This window comes from Propithecus coquereli, unplaced genomic scaffold (assembly GCF_000956105.1).
Source record: "Propithecus coquereli isolate 6110/MARCELLA unplaced genomic scaffold, Pcoq_1.0 Scaffold239, whole genome shotgun sequence".
NCBI lineage: Eukaryota > Metazoa > Chordata > Mammalia > Primates > Indriidae > Propithecus > Propithecus coquereli.
In genome coordinates this window covers 2,172,860-2,193,144 of record NW_012147941.1, presented here as the reverse complement: position 1 = coordinate 2,193,144, position 20,285 = coordinate 2,172,860, and the positions used below count along the sequence as shown (strand labels likewise).

The 20,285-nt window shown below is 56.1% G+C and overlaps 1 protein-coding gene across 1 annotated transcript in view; it reads right to left on the bottom strand.

The window, feature by feature from the left end:
• Window positions 1-507: 507 nt before the first annotated feature.
• Window positions 508-20,285, bottom strand: part of SLC9A1 (solute carrier family 9, subfamily A (NHE1, cation proton antiporter 1), member 1) — a 50,540-nt gene continuing 30,762 nt past the window's right edge. Inside the window, exons 2-12 of the mRNA XM_012646019.1 lie at window positions 12,179-12,639; window positions 9,013-9,263; window positions 7,702-7,919; window positions 6,561-6,763; window positions 5,091-5,180; window positions 4,557-4,627; window positions 4,265-4,438; window positions 3,935-4,049; window positions 3,624-3,725; window positions 2,841-2,913; window positions 508-2,252 (exon numbers count right to left, since the gene is read on the bottom strand). Of these exons, the coding sequence (XP_012501473.1) occupies window positions 1,915-2,252; window positions 2,841-2,913; window positions 3,624-3,725; window positions 3,935-4,049; window positions 4,265-4,438; window positions 4,557-4,627; window positions 5,091-5,180; window positions 6,561-6,763; window positions 7,702-7,919; window positions 9,013-9,263; window positions 12,179-12,639 (2,096 nt within the window). The 3' untranslated portion in view covers window positions 508-1,914. The remainder of the gene's footprint in view (window positions 2,253-2,840; window positions 2,914-3,623; window positions 3,726-3,934; window positions 4,050-4,264; window positions 4,439-4,556; window positions 4,628-5,090; window positions 5,181-6,560; window positions 6,764-7,701; window positions 7,920-9,012; window positions 9,264-12,178; window positions 12,640-20,285) is intronic.

The window sequence follows — 20,285 nt, the reverse complement described above, 5'->3', positions numbered from 1 at the left end:
GTCATGTGTGCAGCTCCCAATTAGTGTGTTTGGGAACTTTGAGACCTTCTCCACGTGGTTACCCTGGCTCATTTCTTAGTCCCGTCCTGGGATATCACTTACTCAGGGAAGTTCTCCGTGCCATCCCCTCCTCACCCTCTGCCTCTTATTCACCTCTCACAAACACACTGGGCTTTTCCAGCCTGCTGCACGGCTGATCGAGGCTGCTCTTCTCGCTGGGCTGAGGGCTCCTGAGTGGGAGAAGTGTCCTGCTTTGCTCGCTGCCGTGTCTTGGTGCCTGGCACGTGGGAACATCCACACCGGCAGCTCATAGCTACTAGCCGGTTCTGTGCCAGCCTTTGAGCTGAGTACTCCAGGCCCACAGGCCGCCCTCCTTCCTAAAGACCCTCGTCCCCAGGAAGTAGCTCTTGAGTCTATCAAAAACTCACATTGATTTATTAGAATATGAAAAAGATTCAGTTTCTTCTGTACAGGCGGCAGAGCGGCAGCAGCTGCGGTGGCTTTGTACATGGTTGTCGACGTCACCCTTGTATGGTGACTCCTGCTCAAAACAGCACTTGCATGGAGAGGGTGGACAGATGGCCAAGGACTCGTGGCCCAGTCCACTGGAAAGAGGGACGCTCTGACTATTGCACGATCCTGGGGAAGGGAGTGCCCTGGGGGGAGGACAAACACCAACAGGCCTGGCCACGGTGGGGCTAAGGGTGGGGAGTGCTTGTGAGCAAAGGCCACGGGGGCCCAGCATTCTGCCCAACCTACCAGCCCTGGCAACAAAAGATCCTCAGGGAAGGCCTCCTCTCCCAGGACTGGGCTCCCCGGTAGCTGGGTGTGGTGCACACGAGGGAGAGGTTCCAGGGGCCAACCCTGGGGTGGAGGAAGTAAGACCAGGCCAGCAGGAACTTAGGGTTAGGCCCAAGAGCCAGGCAGTTGCCAAGAGGCCCAGCGTCTGTGAGGTTGGAGAGAATCATGATTAGGGTTGGGGAGTCACTGCTGCAATCAGAGCCTTTGGGCACCACTTAAGAGCCCAGCAGGCAGAGGACTGACTGGAGGGGGCTGGACAGACAGGCATGAATGAGGAGGGGTAATTCTCTGGAGTGGGAGGAAGAAGATAGAGGGCAGAGCTCTCTTCGGCCAGGGGTTTTAAAACATTTTAAAAACAGGAGTGCCCTCTGTGCAGACAGAATCCTACATGGAAGCATGAACAGACAAGACATAAAAAGGCGGCACTTTCTGGAGCCCAGACAGTCCCTCCCCTGGCAGCAGCGCCTAAAGGGCCCAGTGGTCCCCGTAGGAGCACAGTTTGGAAAGCTGTCATGACACTTGTCTCTGCACAAAGCACCCCAGCTCCAGGCAGAGCAGCTCAGAGACGCTCTCAGACTGCAGCTCTGAGTGAGGACAGGTTGGAGTGGCCAGCCAGGGTGACAGAGCTGGCAGGAGTAGGGTGAGACCCCCATGGGTCACCGATCCCTCCCCCAAGCCACATGCCTGTGCTTCCCCTGATAAAGGAGGCCTCAGCGCCTTCCCTTCCTGGGTGGGACCACAGCTGAGCCAGAGCCTCTTTGGTTGGAAATCAGATTGGTCTGAACAGGGAGGTGATGGAGTGTAGGGGGGGCCTCTGAGGCCCTAGTCCAGGTATGGGGGGGCCTGGGCCTGGGGAAGGGGCAGGGCCTGCCTCACCAGCCCCAGCAGTTCTGCCAGTGGTTTGGGAGGCAGTTCTGGCAGGAGGATGCTTCCCAGGAGGCAGGGGAAGCCGTGCGGTGGGGGTTGGGGGAGTGTGGTGGCCTCTGGGCCCAGCTGCCATGCGGTGGGGGAGGGGCAGGGCGGATCCAGGTCAGGAAGGGTGAGGGGGGCCCCCAGCAGCCCCTGCTCTGGTGGGAGAGTCTGGTGGGACAGGCGCTGCCCGTGGCCCTGGTGCTACTGCCCCTTGGGGATGAACGGCTCTCCTTCCCCAGGCTCAGGGTGGGGGCCTGGGTCACTGAGGCAGCGCTGTATCCTCTGGGTGCTGGGGCTGTCACGTGGCCCAGGGGTGAAGACGTCGTCGGTGCCTGGGGATGAAGGCTCCTTGCTCCGCATCATGATGCCCCCGTCATCATCCTCATCTTCCTCAGCCACGCTTGCTGGATCCTGGCCCAGCCCCAAGACCTTGCCCTTCAGCTCCTCGTTCACCAGGTCCACAGACTCGGGCGACTGCGGGGAGGCTGGGTCGATGGTGATGACGGGCAAGTCTGCCTTCGGCTCGTAGGCCAGGGGGTCTGGGGACCAAGAGCAAGGCACAAGCTGGGTTCTGCTCCTGAGCCTGGCCCAGCATGTGTCACCTCAGCACCTCCCACAGGGCCTTCCCGTGAGCAAAGTCCTCAGACCTGTGTCTACACTGGCCTTCGTGACCCTCCATCCCAGAGAAGAGAAGAGCTTCTCTTCCCTCAGACGGGTCCTCTCCTCAGACCGTTGGTGTCCCTCCGCAGGTCAAGAATTAGGGTTCTTGCTGAGTCGCTGTGTGCCCAGTGCCCAGGCCGTGAGAAGGCCGCCCTTGTTTCCCGCGCGACTGCTGGAGATCCGGATAGTGCAGACCCCGCCTCCCTGCCAGGCGCCTGTCTGTTCCCAACTCCCTTCGCAGTCCTCCCTGGGGGCACCTCTGTCCCTGGGGATGGCAGCAGGGCCCTCTGCCCCCTTCTGTGAACCCTCAGCCACACCCGATCTGGAAGCAGCTCATGGCTTGGGGGGCCAGGGAGGGGTGGGTCTGTGCTCCCCAATGGCTCCCTGAGGCCTTCTCCTGTCAGAGCCTCATCCTCAGGGGCGGCAGCATGAGCGCCCAGCCCCACGGCCCTTCGCCAGGCCCTCACCTGAGCCGATGCGGGCCCGCGACATGGTGGGAGAGTCCAGCTTGTGGGCCGGCACCGTCAGGTAGTTGTTCATCTGACAGAGAGAGCAGCGGTGAGCGCGGGCAGCTGGGCAGAGGGAGCCCTCTGGACGGGGCCCAGGGCCAGTGCGCCCCCCTCGGTGTGCTCACCCCCTCTTCCCCGTGCCTGTGCCGGCACCCACACTGGCCCTTCAGGGGGTGGGCTCGTCCCAGGCTCTCGTCAAGCCAGCAACCTCCCTAGGCAGCTCTGAACACCCCTACGCTGCCCCAGCCTCTAGCTCTAGCCCACACCTGCCCCGAGGCTCAGACCCTTAAAGCCAGCTCGGGAGTGGACAGCCTGGACCCCCGATGGCCCCAAGTAGCTCAAATCAAACACCTTGAAACTGAGCTCAGCTCCTTACCTTCCCTTGAAAGCTTGTTCCCTCCCAACCAGCCCAGCCAGAGGCCCAGAGGTGGCCCTGACTCCTTTTCCTCTTCTCTCAGCCCACCTCAAACTGACGACCAAGTCTTGCTAGTTCCACCTGCTCAAAGTCCCTCACCCGCTCCTCTGCATCTTCCTGCCACTGCCCCAATCCAGGCCACCGCCACCCCACCCCCGTCACTCCCTTGCTTAGGCCAAGGGTTCATGGCTCTCCACGCCCCTGGGATCAAGCCCAAACTCTCTCAGTTTCTAGAACAGGCGCATTTCCTCAGAGGGGCACAGCAGAGCATTGTGGGTGGGGTGTGGGCAGAACAACCCAGATTCCTAGGGAAAGGCAGGGGCCACCTTCTGCTCCAGCTGCCGGGCCTTCTGTCTCCGGAGTAGCATCTGGTTCCAGGCCTCTTCATAGGGGTCTGCCACCAGCGTGTGTCTGTTGTAGGACCGCAGCTGTGGGAGGAACAGCCATCAGGACGGGCCCCGGAAGCTGGGTCTGGGAGGCTCTGGCCGTGCATGTGGGGCAGGACTGGGGACAGTGCTAGAGGCTGGGCCAGGGCTCCGGAGCGCCAAGCTGAGGGGCACGTGCAGGGCAGGGCCGCCATGGAGAGACACAGTGGGCGCTTCTGCTGCGGGGCGCTGGGCCGGGAGCAGGCTCTCACCCGCTGCCTGGTCTTCTGCAAGTTGTTCCTCAGGATTTTGCGGATCTCCTCTTCCTTATCCTTGGACAACGCCGGCAGGATGCGCTCAGATGGCAGGGATTTGGGATGGATGTTCCTGGGACAACAGGGCACAGACTGGGTCCGCGAAAAAATTCTTGCGATTCTGGAGCCTGCTGGGCTGGGCCAGGAGGTCCCCCTGGGGATGGCCCAGGTGGGTGTGGCCCCGCAGCTCCCTCCCCACCTGACCGGACAACGGAGTGCTCCCCCACCCCCCAGGTGGCCTGCAACCAGTAGGGGCTGCAGGGTGAGGGTGTCGCCGCGGGCACTCACTGCATGGAGACGGTGGAGACAGCAGAGGGGATCTTGCCCATGCCCCCGCTCTCCACCAGCTCAATGGCCTGCTTCATCTCCATCTTGTGGTAGAAGGCGATGAGCTGGGGCTCCTTGGAGCGCTCGCCGGCTATCAGACACTTCTTCACGTACTTCTTATTAAACCGGTTGATTCTGGTGGGAGGACAGAGACAGATGGAGCCAGCTCCCAGGGGTGGGGAGACGCCCAGGCCCTGACACCCTCGCCTGCTCCTCCCTGCCCACCTGCCCACCCACCAGGCCTGCCACCTACTTGTCCTTCCAGTGGTGGTGGCCATAGTGGCCACAGATGTCCTCGATGCCTGTCAGAAGGTGGTCCAGGAACTGAAATGGGCCCAGGGCCAGGTCAAGGCTCACTACCGGGCACTTTCCTTCCCAAAACCTCCCAACAGCCTCTCCCTGCCACTTCCTTGCGAGCTGCAGCTCTGCTCAGCCCTGCCCTGCAGTCCCAGAAGTGGCCAGGAGGTGGCGCCAACACCTCACTCATCCTGAACGCCAACTCTGGGTGTCCCAAACCCTCTGCCCTTAGTGTCCGGCTGAGCCCCCTTCGACTATGCCCAATGCCTGGGATAGGTTCCCACTAGAGGCAGAGATGGCATGATGCCCCCTCAGGCTCCCAGCTGCTCACACAACACGTTCCCTATGGCCAGACCCTGGCAGCCTCAAGGGGCTGAGGGACGAGTCCAGCACTGGTGTAAGGGAGGAGGGCAGAGACGTGAGGCCCAGTTGCCCCCCAGCTCCCTGAGCCTTCTCCTGTACCCCAGGGCCCAGCCCCAGCTCCCGGTACCTGTGTGTGGATCTCCTCGTTGATGGAGCGCTTCGTTTCTTGCTTTTTCTTCACAGCCAGTAGGTCTACCAGGGGCCGAATGGTCATGCCCTGGGGGAGCAGGTGGGTGTCAGGCACTCCAGCTCTGCAACCCAGGCAGGGAGGCCCCTGAGGCTAGGATGCTCTCTCTGCTCTGCCCTCTCCCAGGACCAAAGTGCTGGAACTCCCCAGCCTCCACCGCACTCATGCGGGCTCCACTGCAGACTCGCTCTGCACACCCAGGGCCTGGCGTGCAGGGAGAATCAGCTCTGCTCTGTCTGCCTCCCAGGACTGCAGAGGACCTCGTGATGACCGCAGTGGCTAATTTAACTGCACACTTGCCCTGGACAGACGGGTTTCAGGTGTTGTATTAGTATTAGCTCTTTAATACCCACAACAGCCCTAAGACGTAGATCCTTTCCTCGCCCTTTTACAGATGAGGAAACTGAGGTTAAGCAACTTTCCGAGGTCCCACAGAAGTAGGAGAGCCAAGATTCAAACCCAGGCAGGCTAGCTCCATAGGCAGGTCCCCATCCCAATGCTGCCTTCAATGAAAATGGGCTTGGAAGACCATTAGCACGTAAAACTGCAAAGTCAAGGTGAAAAAAGTATTTTTGACAGCGGAAGCAGGGCAGGAGGACAAAAGAAGCAGCCCCTTCTTTCAAAGGACAGAAAATAGCCCAGCCACAGGAGGTTTCCCTATCTTTTTTTCTCATGAAAAGGCAAAGATGTGTCCCATCTAGGGCTCTGCAAGGATTAGTGACCAGAAAGACAGAGGGATGGTCCAGAACTGGAGGCCCCGACAGTGTTTCTCACTTCCAAGGCCATACAGAGGCAAGGCAGAGCTGGGCTTCCTTGGGGACATGGGATGGGAGTGGCAGGGGGCTCTCAGCTGAGCCTGGGTCATTTAAATGTGCAGAAATCACTGATCAGCAGGCTGGATTCTTGGGGATCATCTTGCCCAGTCCCCTTACTTCACAGAAGGTGGGTCACAAGGACACAGCAGCAGAGCTTGGCCTGACTGCAAGACCCTCCAGTTCCCCATGCAGTGCTATTGTTCCCATTTTACAGACACAGTAACTGAGATCCTAAGATAGGAAATCTCTTGTGTAAAGCCCTACGACAAGTTGGTGGCAAAGGCAGATCTCGGGGCCTGCTGACTGTACCCGCTTCTCTTAATGCTATTTGGGCTCCTAATTAAATTGGGCAGCACTCTGGCTACTTTACATTCTGATCAGTCACTTCACAATGACTCATTATCATAATTCTCACTTTACAATTGGGGAAACTGAGGCCCAGAAAGGGGGAGTGGCTTTCCCAAGGTCATGCAGCAAGTTAGCAGTGGAGCTGAGACTAGAACCCATGGCCCCATTTCGAGCCACATGCTTTCCTCTCCACTGGAACAGCATCAGGGTCCCCAAGGGAAGGACCTGCACTGCCCTCGTCCAGCACCTGCACAAAGACAGTGAAGAAGATGACGGTGATGATGGCGGTCAGGAACAAGTCACACATGGGGAAGTGCTTCTTGTCCAGGAGGTAGCCCAGGGAGAAGGCGATGGCCCCTCGCAGGCCCCCGTAGGCGATGATGAACTGGTCCTTGGGGGTCAGCTTCACGATGCGGAACTTGTTGATGAACCAGGTCAGGCCCAGCACACCTGCCGAGGAGGGGATGGGGGAGGGTCAGGTCAGGCTGTCCCCAGCCCCTCCTGGCTTCTCTGCACTGATGACTTCTCTGAGTATCCAGGAAGCTTTCACTACTAAGCCCACCCAGCTCATCCATATCCTGGGTCCCTCAGCCTAGGGCGCTCAAAATCCCTCAATCCAAGAGCTGAGTGGACCCTTAAGGGGGTTCCACAACCTGGATGTGCTTTAGAGACGTCACAGAGGCCTCCAGTGGCCGAAGAATAGGAGGGTGGAGGGAGAAGAGATGAAACAAGACTGATCACAAGCTGATACTTCTTAAATATGATGGGTACCCGGGGGATCATTATCCTTTTCTCTCTACTTTTCCATGGATTTGAAAATTTCCATAATAAAACATTAAAAAATGCAGGCCGGGCACAATGGCTCACACCTGTAATCCTAGCAACTTGGGAGGCTGAGGTGGGAGGATGGCTTGAGCCCAGGAGTTCAAGGCTGCAGTGAGCTATAATTGTGCCCACTGCACTCCAGCCTGGGCAGCAGAGCAAGAACCTGTCTCTAAAAAAATTCTTTAATGAAAAATTTAAAAATGAATGAATGAATGAATGAATGACGGCAGAGGGCTGGGTCCAACCTTAACAGAACCCGAACCCCTGGGGGTTGAGGTCAGGAATAATAAAGAGGATTTTAGAAAGTGCACCAAGTTGATGTGACGCCCAGCTAGGCTCGGGGACCACAGACCTAACATTCACTTCAGAAAGGCGCCATCATGGAGCCAGCACCGCAGAGGAGGAATGGGAAGCCCCCGTGTCCAGCCGTGCTGGGGCAGCCAGGAGCCAAGCAGCGCCCCTCCAGCACCCAGTGCAGCACAGCCCCCGCAGCCCGGTCCTCCACACAACGGCCTACACACGCGCACACATGCAGTCCCCACCAGCCCTGGCCTGGTCCTCACCCAGCACGCGGGCGATGAGGCAGAAGAGCAGGGTGCTGATGACGAAGGTCCAGTTCCAGTGGTGGGAGCCGGCCACGGTGGAGACGCCAAGGAAGATGAAGATGAGGGTCTCACTGACGCTGCTCCACATCTTCAGGAAATATTTGATAGTAGTGTGGGACTTGTGGGAGATGTTGGCCTCCACGTAGGGCCGCATCACCACTCCCGAGGCGATGAGTCTGGGGTCGGGAAGAGGGGGAATCAGGGCTCAGCGCATTGCTGGGGGCTGAGAGCGCTCGATGAAGGTGCCCGCACGGAGCCTGTGGGTTGGACGCCCACAGTGTGCTTTACGCACCTATGCCCACTCAATGCTCGCATCAACCCTGCGGGCACGGCGTACTCTTGCTTTTCTCAGATGAGAGATCTGACTCTAGGAGAAATAAAGTCACCTGCCCACTGTCACACTGCGATTGGCAGAGCACAGATGTATACTATGGTTTGTCCAGCTGCAAGGCCTGTGCCTTCACTCCAAGGCCATGCTGCCTTTCTGCCCAATGGGAACCAGTGACATGTCCATGGCCTCTTGGGTTTATTCCCCCCGAGTGTGGCATCCCCCAGTGCCCAGAGGTCCCGACAGGGGGGTTTGTTCCAAGCAGCAGCCCAAGTCTTCGCAGCCCAGCACCCACACTGGGGCTCCACTCCTGCCAGCCTGGCTTCCTCACTGTTGCCCTGGAGCCCCTACTTCTGCCCTGCCTCTGCGCTTCCAATGTCCTCCTCTGTTGGGAACACCCTCGCACCTCGCTGCCTCACTACGTCCACTTCCCCCACTTCAAGACCCAGCGGAGGGCGCGGGACCTCCAGGACTCAGGCCTGGTGAGCCTTGCTTCGACAGAAGCCTCATGGCCCCCCACTGGGGCTGCTGAGGGAGGAGTGATGAGCACCTGTGCCCAGCAATGACCATGGGACTTCCTTTGAGACAACTGAGACTTTCACAAACTTTAAGCTTAGTGGCTTCCAAATTCTAAGAGTAGCCCCGGGTTCTGCCCTCCCACGCCCTGGGCTTGCCCTAACTCAGGTCACTCTTGCCGCATCTGCTCACAGACAGAAATGCTCTACCCAGATGCCTGGATCCCACAAAGCCCAGAAGCGCACCCCTTCTAGGACACCTCTGATGACCCTGGCCATTTAAATGGCTACCAAGCAGGTCTGGTGCCTGGAGCTCATGTCTCATTCCTGGAGCTGGAGGCTGGGCCCTGGGGAGCTCCATGACCCTATGAGCCTGGCGAATCCAAGCTGGCGGCCCCCCACCAAGCCTGCCACACTCAGACTCACGCCATGATGCCCGACAGGTGGAAGAGTTCGGCTGACAGGTAGGCCATGTAGCTGTAGAGGAAGACGAAGAGCGGCTCGATGACGCGGATGTGGGAGGTAAATCGGGAGGTGAAGGCTGCGATGACCCCGTAGACCACGCCCACAAACACCCCGCCCAGGGCCACCACGAAGAAGCTCAGGAAGCCGAGGACGATGTCCACGATGCCCACATGGTCATAGCTGGCAAACTCCTCAAAGAGGTGATACAGGACCTGGGGAGGGTGTGCAGTCTAGTGGGTGGGAGGGCAGGGGCCTCGCCATGGCTCCCTGGGGTCTACCCAGAGTGACCCTGTCCGCTCCATTGACCACAGCCACAAAAAGAGGCCACATGGAAGCAGAGAAACCCTAGTGCCAAGCAGTGCTCAAAACCACGGCCTGGGGCTGGAAGGGCTTTTGTGGGCCTGTGGCCTGCCACCTGTGAGGGGATAGACCCTGAAGCCAAACTGTACAGGCTGGAAGCCTGGCTCTGCCGTCCCTGAGCTGTATGCGGAGGGCAAATCATGCAATCTCCCTGTGCTTCAGTTCCCCATCCATAAAGTGAGGATAATAACAGTACCAACTTTATAGCACTGTTGTGAGGATTAAATTAGTTAATAAAGTGCTCAGAACCTCGCCTGATGCAGTATCAGCTGCTACTGGTGTTATTAACTATGCCTCTCTCACTGTTTGACTTTGGACACATCACGCCCATCTCTGAGTTCCAGTCTGTCCTTCAGACCATGCACTGGAAGGTGATTTCTTAACCTCTGAAGCTTTCTGAAAATACGCAAGGCCAAGCCATACAGGATTCTCTGGGGTGGGGCCCAGAAATCTCTATTTCACAAGCTCCCCAGGTGATTGTAATGAACAGCCAAGTTCAGATGCTATAGAACAGGAGGCTCTCTGAGACTTCCCCATCTCCTGGACTGGAAACAGACGGTCACTGTAACACTATGGTCAGGTGTTTAAGTGGCATTTCACACACTGTAAAGCCCTTTGACGATCTCAGTAGAACTGGGCCCAGAATCTGTTCCCTGTTGGCCATGGGCTGGGGCCGCCCCAGCAGGCTGAGCTTTGAGGTCTTGCCTCCTCCCAGCAGCGGCTCCCTGGCTGCCTGGCCTATGTAGTCCAGTCTTAGACAGCTCTGCCGGGAACCAGTGGGAAGTTTCTAGGCCTGGGGGGAGGGAGGAGAAGACTCGGGTACAGGGAACCTTCCAAAGCCCCCAGGACCTAGAGGCAGGGGGAATGGGGTACAAGAGGGGACCGGCTCTAGGGCATAGACCTGACACCAGGCAGCTCAGGGGCACCCACACCCATGCCCCCAGCTACACCACTTATCAGGCTAACGTATCCTCTCAGTGCCTCAGTTTCCTCATCTCAAAAAACCGGTATAATAACAATGCCAACCTCATGGAGTCGCTGTGGGGATCAGATGAGGGGATGCACATTCAGACAGGAAGCACCTGACGAACGCCACAGTCACAACCACCACCTTCAGGTGGCACGGCTGCGGGTCCAAAGTGGCTGGATCCAAGTTACCCGCTTGACACAACCACGTCCCACTGCTCCCCAGCAGTGCCAACCTGAACCGCAACACCCAGACCCTACTGGGGAGGGTTTTGTCTTTGGCCCCCACTGGTTTCAAAGACATCAGTGAATGTAACTCCTGTAGGAGCCCTGGGAGGATGACAGGCTGGGTACTGCAATCCTGTGTCACAGGTGGGGAAACTGAGGCTTATACAGTAACCCTGGGCAAGAGCTGGTGCTAGAAGAGACCGGGACAGAGGCCTGCCTGCTCGGGCTAGGCTGCAGCTCTACCCGACCCCATGAGGAGCTGGCAAGGGGGGGCAGGAGAGGGAGAGGAAATAGGTTGCTGGCAGCTGAACACCACGGTGTCTCCACTCTGAGATGTTGCTTCCCGAGGGGCAGTGGATGCAGGAGTGCGTGTGTGAGCGTGCTGCGTGCCCTCTGCTTTCCTATGCGTGCTGTCTCTGAGGGGGCCAGCTTAGGAAGGGGCAGGGGTGTCCTCACCACACATCATGTGTGCATGTGCACATATCTGTCTCCCAAGGAAAGTAGCAGGGAGGAAAGGCTTGTGCAGAGTCTGCGCTGGGGGTGTCTGTCCTCTGCTCACTAGACCCTTGGAGGAAAGCACTAATACTCTGCCACTTTGCAGATGTCAAAGGTGAGGACCAGGCCGGGCGCAGTGGCTTACACGTGTAATCCTAGCACTTTGAGAGGCCAAGGTGGGAGGATCACTCAAGGTCAGGAGTTCAAGACCAGCCTGAGCAAGAGCAAGACCCTGTCTCTACTAAAAATAGAAAGAAATTATCTGGACAACTAAAAATATATATAGAAAAAATTAGCTAGGCATGGTGGCGCATGCCTGTAGTCCCAGCTACTTGGGAGGCTGAGGCAGGAGGATCGCTTGAGCCCAGGAGTTTGAGGTTGCAGTGAGATAGGCTGACGCCACGGCACTCTAGCCTGGGCAACAGAGTGAGACTCTTGTCTCAAAAAAAAAAAAAAAAAGGTGAGGACCAGTGAGATACAGTCACTTGCTTACAGTCACACAGCAAGTTGTCAACGCAGGCCAACCCATTTTACTTATTACCTTCTGGAGGTTTTAGGGGCAAGACCCTTTTCCATAATCTGCACCTTAAAACTCTGGGCAAACAAATTCTAACTTAGGACAGAATCAACATGAGAGCCGAAAGGTGCCTCAGAGTAAACGGTCTGTAAAGAGGAAACTGAGGCACAAAGAAGACAAGTAATTTGCTCAAGATCACATCAAAATGCAAGTCAAGGAGGGAGCCTATGACCTGGTAGAGCCAAGAGCTCAAGCCCTAGAGTCAGACACACCTGGTTCATTCATAAATTGGTTCTATCACATTCTAGCAAGTTATCATGACTTCTTTAGGCCTGTTTCTCCCTGTGGAAAATGCGAATAATAAGCACCTCCCGAGGCTGTCGTGAGGATTAAATGAGATAATCCACGTCAAAGGGCTCAGCGTGGCGCCTGGCACACAGCGAGCAGGAACGGGAAGAGCTGCTTTTGTTACTGTTAGTGGTGGGCGGATGAGGGATTCACTGCTGGACCTGCATTCGGGTCTGTGCTGCGTGCATGTGGGCGCGGCCCCGGCCCCCTCACCACAGTGACGGCGTCATTGAGCAGGGACTCCCCAAAGACGAGGATATGCAGCAGCTCGTTGATGTGAATTTCCTCGAAGACAGCCAGGACGGCCACGGGGTCCACGGCCGAGATGATGCTGCCGAAGAGCAGGTTGTCCAGGAGGCCGATGTTGTTGATCTGCTCGCCGCCCACCAGGCACACGGCGTACATGAGGCCACCCAGGAAGAAGGCGTTCCACAGCGTGCCTACCACCGCGAAGATCAGGATGGTGCCCAGGTTCTCTGTGAACTGCCGCAGCGGCAGGAAGTAGCCCGCGTCCAGGATGATGGGCGGCAGCAGGAAGAGGAAGAAGACGTCCGACTGCAGGAAGGGGGGCGTCTCGCCCACGCCCTTGATCAGGCCCCCCACCAGCAGCCCCACCACGATCAGCAGGCAGCTCTCTGGGACGATGCTCGAGATCGTGGGGATCACATGGAAACCTGCGGAGGGCGAGAGAACGGGAGGCCATGGGCTTTTGGGGGAGCCAAGAGAACAGGAGGTTGAGGACAGGGCCGGGGACGAGGAACACAGCTGGCAAGAGGTGCACAGGCTTGGTCTCAGAGGGCCGCTCTGTTAACTCTCTGAGCCTCCACTTCCCCGCCTGTAAAATGGAAGGGATAACACCAGCTTCACGGGGTTGTCGCAGAAACTAAGTGGCAATGTTTTCAAAGTGCTTTTTTCATAGGATATACACGTGCTATCCCTGTCACTGCCATAAAACATTAGAAAGCAGTTCTGTATGCCTCCAGAAGGCAGAAATTATAAGCTGATTATTGAGGCACCAGGTACCTAAGGGCATCACCTACGCCTGAATCCGTGGCATCTTTCCAGGCACAAGTTTGGGAGGCAGATCTGGGCTGAACACAAGGAATAACAATCTAACAATTCTATCTGAGGGAAGAAGGAGAGGTCCCTATTACGGAGGTGTTTAAGCAGAAGACAGACAACTAGCGGGTAGGAAAGCAACACAGGAGACAGAAGAAAGCACAGAAGAATCAAAGAATAGCAGCACAGGAAGGAACTTGGAGATAACAAGGCCTGGGGTCTGCAAACCTGCAGAACGCTCGCGGCGACTTCCAGCCCCAGACATCTCTAAATAATCACAGCGAGTGTTCATGCTGAGCCAGACGGCTGCTCAAGACAGGGCTCTAAGACATCAACAGCAACCGATCAGTTTTGGCATGTGAGATAAAACCTATTTGCCAGATTATTTCCCACCCAATGCCACCCACTTTAGAGAGGGGGTGACCGAGGCTCAGAAAGGCAAAATGACTTGCCCAAAGTTACACAGCAAGTTAGTAGCAGAACCAGGCTAGAACCCAGGTCTGACCCCCCAGCTCCCATCAAACTCCACAGTTCTGTAACACAAGCTCTCCAGCCTTCCTCCCCATCATGGCATCCATGTGCCCCTCTGCCTGACACCCACCAACCATCTCCTCAAGCCATGTCCTGGCCAGCAGCAGCCGGCCACTCTCTGCTGTGGCCCACCTTAGGGCTGCAAACCCAGAGCCGAGAGGTAGCAAAAATCCCCACCAGAGAGGGCCTCTCTCAATACCAGGCTTGGCCACAGAGCCCCAAGTTCCCTGTGCATTGTTTTTTTGTTTGTTTGGTTTTGGATGGGGAGGTGGATGGAGAAGACCAGAGTATGGAGCTGCATGTTGGGTGCCATAACCCCCAGGGTCAGCTTGGCCAAGAGGTGTGACCCTTTGCTCAAGGTGAAAGCTCTCCCTCCTCCCCTCCCTAGCCTGTAAGCTCCGTGCAGGCAGGTTCCACGTCTGTTTATCGCTGTATGCCCAGGGCTGAGGATGTAGCAAGTCTTCAACAAATATCTGCTGACTTGAACACACACAGGGAAGGGACAGTACCCACACGATTCTCGGTAACCCATCTGGCCAGGCCCCTGCTCCTCCTACCCCTGAGATCCTTGGGAAGGAGGAGGAACTTCTCTCCCCACACCCAAAGTCCCCCCTACTCTCAGGTACTGATCTGGGCAGTGTTAACACAGCTACAAGTCAAGACTCACACTGCGAACGCCATCGGGGCCCAGAACCCTGGCACAGTGCCAAATACTAAGGAGACACTCAAAACATGTCAGAAAAAACATGTCCATCCTAGGCCCGGAGAGGACCTCAGAGCCACCATGTGCATTCTCCTAACTTCAAAACAGACCTGACCAAAAGTCACCTCTTCTGCTGAAAAGTCCCCCAGTGTTTGCAGTGCCCACCAGTAACACCCAGCGTGCAGCCGGCTGCTACACTGGGAAGGGCTAGGTCATGTTGAGTCCAAGCCTCTCTTGCTATATAGGATAAAGCCCAGACTTTCAGCACTGCCTCTGTCATCTGGTCTTGCCTCACGTCCCACTCTCCCCACAGTCTCTTCGGCGTCACCTTGCCAAATTCCTTGTAACTGCCCCACGTGAGTCACATCCTCGTTTGCCTGCCGGCCTTCACCTAGTCCATTTCCTCTCTCTGGAACACCATTTCTCTACCTCTACCCCACTGTGCGCGGCTGACACCATCTCCTTCTGCCTGCCTCCTCAGTGTTCCCCGACCACCCAGGCTGCCCAGGTTAGGGCAGGAGTCCTTCTCTGGCGCCTCCCTCTCCCATAACCTTCGATCCGCAGTCATCGTCCAGGTCTTCTCTCCCTGGCACCCACTGAGGTCAGCCGGACAACCTAGGCGGAAGCAGCCAAGACAGGACAATAGCACCGTACCCCAGAGACCTACATTGTGCTGGGGAGGAGACAGGCAGGTGTGGGGGCTTAGGGGGCTCCTGTAGGCACAAGCCAGAAAGCAGCTTCCCAAGGCCAGAAGTCCAGCTCCAGCCAGCTGACCCCCACCAACACCTCCCCGTGCGGCTTCTCCCTCTACCTAGGAGGTGAGGCCCTAAAAATGCCTTCCACCGCTCTGTGCCATCAGCCCAATCCACAGAGCTTTCCTGGCCCCATGACACAAGACAGTGCCCTGGAGACCCAGGGATGAGTGGGCCACAGTAATTCCTGGGGAGGGGGAAGGTGTGTGAAGCAAGCCAAGGGCAATAACTTGAAGAATGTGCATCATTTCTGAAGGCGTGCCAGGAGCCTGGCACATGCCATCTCATTCAGTCCTCACGACAGCCCTGTGGGGTACGTATTGTCCCCATTTTGCAGAAGACAAAGCTGAGGCTCAGCAAGGTTGGGCAGTGTCCCCAGAGCCTAAGGGAGGAGCTCTGCTCTAGCTTAGGGTGTCTCAAGCTGTCTGCTCAAGCCACACGGTCTCCTCCTCCAGTCCTGTCGGAGCAAGAAGGTGTGGAATTCCGCACCTCCAAGCCAGGGGCCAAACCCTCTGACCCGGTTCAGGGCCACTGCTCTTTTAGAAGAGGCTGGGGGAAGAGAGAGGTGTTTCGCATTCCGGCAGGCACAGGTGGTAGCTGAGAACTGATTAATCCTTTACTCAAAGGTCAGTATCAGTCGGGCGTGGTGGCTCACGCCTGTAATCCTAGCACTCTGGGAGGCCGAGGGGGAAGAATAGCTTCAGCTCAGGAGTTCCAGACCAGCCTGAGCAAGAGCGAGACCCCATCTCTACTCAAAATAGACAAATTAGCTGGCGTGATAGCATGTGCCTATAGTCCCAGCTACTCGGGAGGCTGAGGCAGGAGGATCCCTTGAGCCCAGGAGTTTGAGATTGCTGTGAGCTGCGAAGACACCACTGCGCTCTACCCAGGATGACAGAGTAAGACTCTGTCTCAGGAAAAAAAAAAAAAAAAAAAGGTCAGTATCTTCTCTGAACCAGGCCATGCTGGGCACTGGGGCTGACTTCAAGCCTCTGGGAGGAGCTCACAGGATGGCCACGCATTTCTGGACCTCGGGACCCTCATCACTAGGTGAAGTGACAGCTGGCTTTCCTACTGGGTAGCTGAAAAACTGGAGCTCTGAGAGGAGGCAGGACGCGCCCAGCCAGGCCACGCAGCACTAGGTCCTGGGCCTCCCGACTGCAGTGCGGCGCACTTTCTCCTACACGAGCCAGCTCCCAGATCAGCTCCCGAGCTGATCTCCCAGGCTTTCCTGCTCTGCCTCTCAGGCAGCAGGAGATCCGGGCCCGAGGGCTCTCTGGGCTGAAGGGGAGGGCCTGGCCAGGCTGAGGAGGAAGGTCTGAGAGCCACTCTTGGCTCTTTGCCCATGGGTAGGCGGCACACGGCACATTACTGGAAAGCTCTTCCAGGGCTGGGGGAGGGGGTGGATTTTGTCATCAGGAGGAGGCGCCTGAAGGCACAGCAGCTCAGGGAAGGAGGGGCAGCCGTGGGCCTGTTCCGGCTTGTCCCTCTCCAAGGCGCTGACTCTACCAATTGTCCCCACCCCACATCCCTGAGGAGTCCCTTCAAAGTGCAGGAAGCTTGCTGACACCAGGTGTGGTGAAAGGGGCAAGGAAGAATGGTTGGGGCCCCTGGCACCCTGGCAAAGGCTCAGCATTGAGGCAAGACCCCAGCAGGTCAAGAAATGAGGCAAAACTCCCAGGGCCCGAACTTGCAGCAGTGGTGATGTCACCAGGACGGAATCGGGGTGGGACAGAGGCAGCTGGGATCAATCCAGAGACATGAGAGCTGGAATGGACCTTGGAGAGCATCTAAATTCTCCATTACACAGATAGGGAAGCGGAGCCTCGAGGAGCGCCCGTGACCTGCCGGTGGTCACATGACCAGTTCCAACATGCCAGCCCATGACGCTCCAAGTTCAGTGGCCTGCTTGAGCCACACGGCCTTGGAGGGCATCCAGTCCTGTCAGAGCAATCAGGCAAGAAGGTGTGGAATTCGGCGTCTCCGAGCTTCAGGCCGAGTTCTGTGGTGTGATTCAGGGCCGGCTGCCCTTTTAGGAGAAGAGGCTGGGGGAAGGGAAAGGTGTTTCTCATTCTATCCTGAGTAGGTGGCAGCTGGAAAACACACACACACACACACACACACACGCACACGCACACGCACATGCACACACACACACACACACACACACACGCAGTGGCATGCTGAGCAGACATGTCACCAAACTCCGAATTGGTAGGGGGCTCTAAGCCCCTAGGTGGCTGCTCTGCCCTCTACCCTGAGAATGTTTTATTTACGTCTCCTCAACTGTCCCCATCTGCTGAGAGACTGGTGCACTGGAACAGGCAAGGCTGTCCCACGTCACCCTGGGTTGCCAGAGTGACTGGATACCCCTGATCCCACTTCTTCCCCTGGCTTGGGAAGTTGGAGGGGAGTGCTGGAAAGAGGGGCATCCTGGGCCCACCAGTGCCGGGTCACCAGGGACCCAGGGGCACGCTGGGGGCTCTGCCGTCCTACTTCCAGGCCTGAGGACTGCTCTGGGGCTGCAACTCGGCCAGCTCCCAAGGGATTCCTAGTTGCACAACGATTCCATTTCTTTAACTCCCTCTTCAACTGCCCCAGCAACCAGTCTCAACTACAGCAATGAAAGGTAATACTTCCCAACGAAAGCCCAGCACTCTACAGTTTATAGCAGTGTACTCTGACACTTTTTAACTCATTTGCTCCTCACCACAGCTCTGGGAGGTCACAATTACCAGCTCTTCATTTTACAGATGAAGACACTGAGGCACAGAAAGGTTAAGCAACTTGCTCAAAGTCGCACAGCTGTTAAGTGGGATTCAACCCAGGCTGTCTGGCCCAGAGTCTGTGTTCTTAGCCACCTGCCATATCATCCCCGGTTTTATTCTCACTTTGCTTCTAAGGGGAGCATCAGCCCAGGACTAAAGAGGCCTGAAGCAGTTCCCAGAGGGCCAGAGGTGCATGTTTCTCTCCACGGGCTCTTCTCGAGTGAAGTTTCCCCACTCCTCCCTCCCATGCTACAGGCCTAGTAAAGACCTCAGGACATCCTTCCTATCTGTTCAGCCTGGCCCCTCCAGAAAGCCAAATTAACTCAGCCAGGAAGGGTCAGTTTCTCTATCGAACTCTCAGGGTGACAGGTGGAAATGACGCAGACTGATCAGCCCCTGCCTGCCTGGTCTGCACTCAGCCCTAGCGTCTATTGGGGCTGGAGGGCCCTTGGGTCGGGGAGGGCTCAGATTCTTTTTTTTTTTTTGAGACAGAGTCTCACTGTGTTGCCTGGGCTAGAGTGCCGTGGCGTCAGCCTAGCTCACAGCAACCTCAAACTCCTGGGCTCGAGGGATCCATCTGCCTCAGCCTCCAGAGTAGCTGAGACTACAGGCATGCGCCACTATGCCTGGCTAATTTTTTCTATATATTTTTAGTTGTCCAGATAATTTCTTTCTATTTTCTATTTTTTTAGTAGAGATGGGGTCTCGCTCTTGCTCAGGCTGGTCTTGAACTCCTGAGCTCAAACGATCTGCCCGCCTTGGCCTCCCAGAGAGCTAGGATTACAGGCGTGAGCCACCGTGCCCGGCCTTGGATTCTTTTTGAGTCTGGATCTTCTCAATGTGGATTCTTCCTGCCATCAATGAAGGCTACGAGGACCAGGGAGAAAGATAATCCAGATTAGAACAGACCCAGCCTCGGCCTCAGCAGGTCCACAACCAGACCCGCAGAGCAGACAAAGAAGTGTGGTGCGAGCTGCCGAGCCCCACGCTCCCACTGCCAGAAAACTGGGTTCCCATCAGGGTGCAGCCACCGCCTTGCTGGGTGGCCTTGAGCAAGGTACTTTTCATCCCCTACCCTCGGTTTCCCCATGTATGTAAAAGCCTATTTCAGAAGGTTTCTGGAGGAGATAATAAGGATAAAGAAAGGCAAACAATGGTGGTACTCAATCTTAGACAAAAATGGAAACTACTGTTGTCATTTTCCTCAAAACCTCAGTATAACACAAATCACTCTGTTATCTTGACCTTTTGGTGTGCATGTGTCCGTTACTGGGCAATAAACTCCCTGAAGGTAGGAATTTTCTAGAGTCATCTGAGTCTCCAGCTTCCAGCACAAAATAGGCATCAATTATTTGTGAGCTGAAATAAATCTGCCTTGTCAGATATGAAATATAGGAAAGAGGAAGGAGGTGGGGATGGCTCTGAACTTTTAAGAGTAGGTGGTGTTCCCAGAGCTGGGGCCATGTGAGTTGGGCTTTGAAGGATCAATAAAAGTTTGCAAGGAAAAGTGGCTGTACCCTCTAAAAAGCCTAGCATAGTGCCTTGCACATAGCAAATGTGGGTGACGGATGTGTGAAAAACAAAGGAAGACGACAACAAACAGGAAGGCAGGCTGACGACACCAACCTTTTGCCAATGTCCAACATGAGGGCTCTTGTGAAGATTAAATGAGATGGTACATGCAAAATACTTAGCACGATAGCAGGCTTTGAGTCTCTGAGTCGCATTTCCTCTCTGTAAGTGGGTTGATGATGCTACCCCCCACCCCCCCACCACGTGGGTGGAAGCAACACTGAGATAATTTAACTAGAACTTCTGGCTCATGGCAGTAACTGGATGAATAACACTTTTTAAAAAATGTAAACCCATTTGATCATGATCCACATTAAGATACGATCTCCAGCACAGAGAAGGAGAAAAACACTTACTGGACATTTAATAGTACCTGATGTGAGGTGCTGTGCTGAGGCTTTTATATACCTCCTTGTTTCATCTCATATCCTGACCCCCATTTGACAGATAAAGGAATCAAGGCTCAGAGAGGCAAAGTGACATCCCTAAGGCTACCTAGCTAGGAAGGGGCAGAGTCATCATTAGAACCCAGGTCTCCTAATTGCCAGTTCTTAGTGCCATGCTGCTTCGATGAAAACCAAGCCTGCCAGGATCACCAGGAAGAGAATTCACAAGTCTGTGACATGCCTCCCCCACATAAACAGCCACAAATAAATTTGTTCCGAGTACCTGGGCGGGAATTACTCCCCATGCCCAAGGGAGCTAGTCTCTCCCTCTGTACCTTTCCCCATCATTCTTCCAAATGGCACATCTACTTCTTGTTTGTTTCAGCCCAGATTTCAGGGGGTCTTATTGTCTTGGGGAGACAGGGTCCCACCCTCTGGAACATTAGATCTGGTTAGGAAAGCAGCTAAAAAACTAGCAGAAGGCCGGGCGCGGTAGCTCACGCCTGTAATCCTAGCTCTCTGGGAGGCCGAGGCGGGCGGATTGTTTGA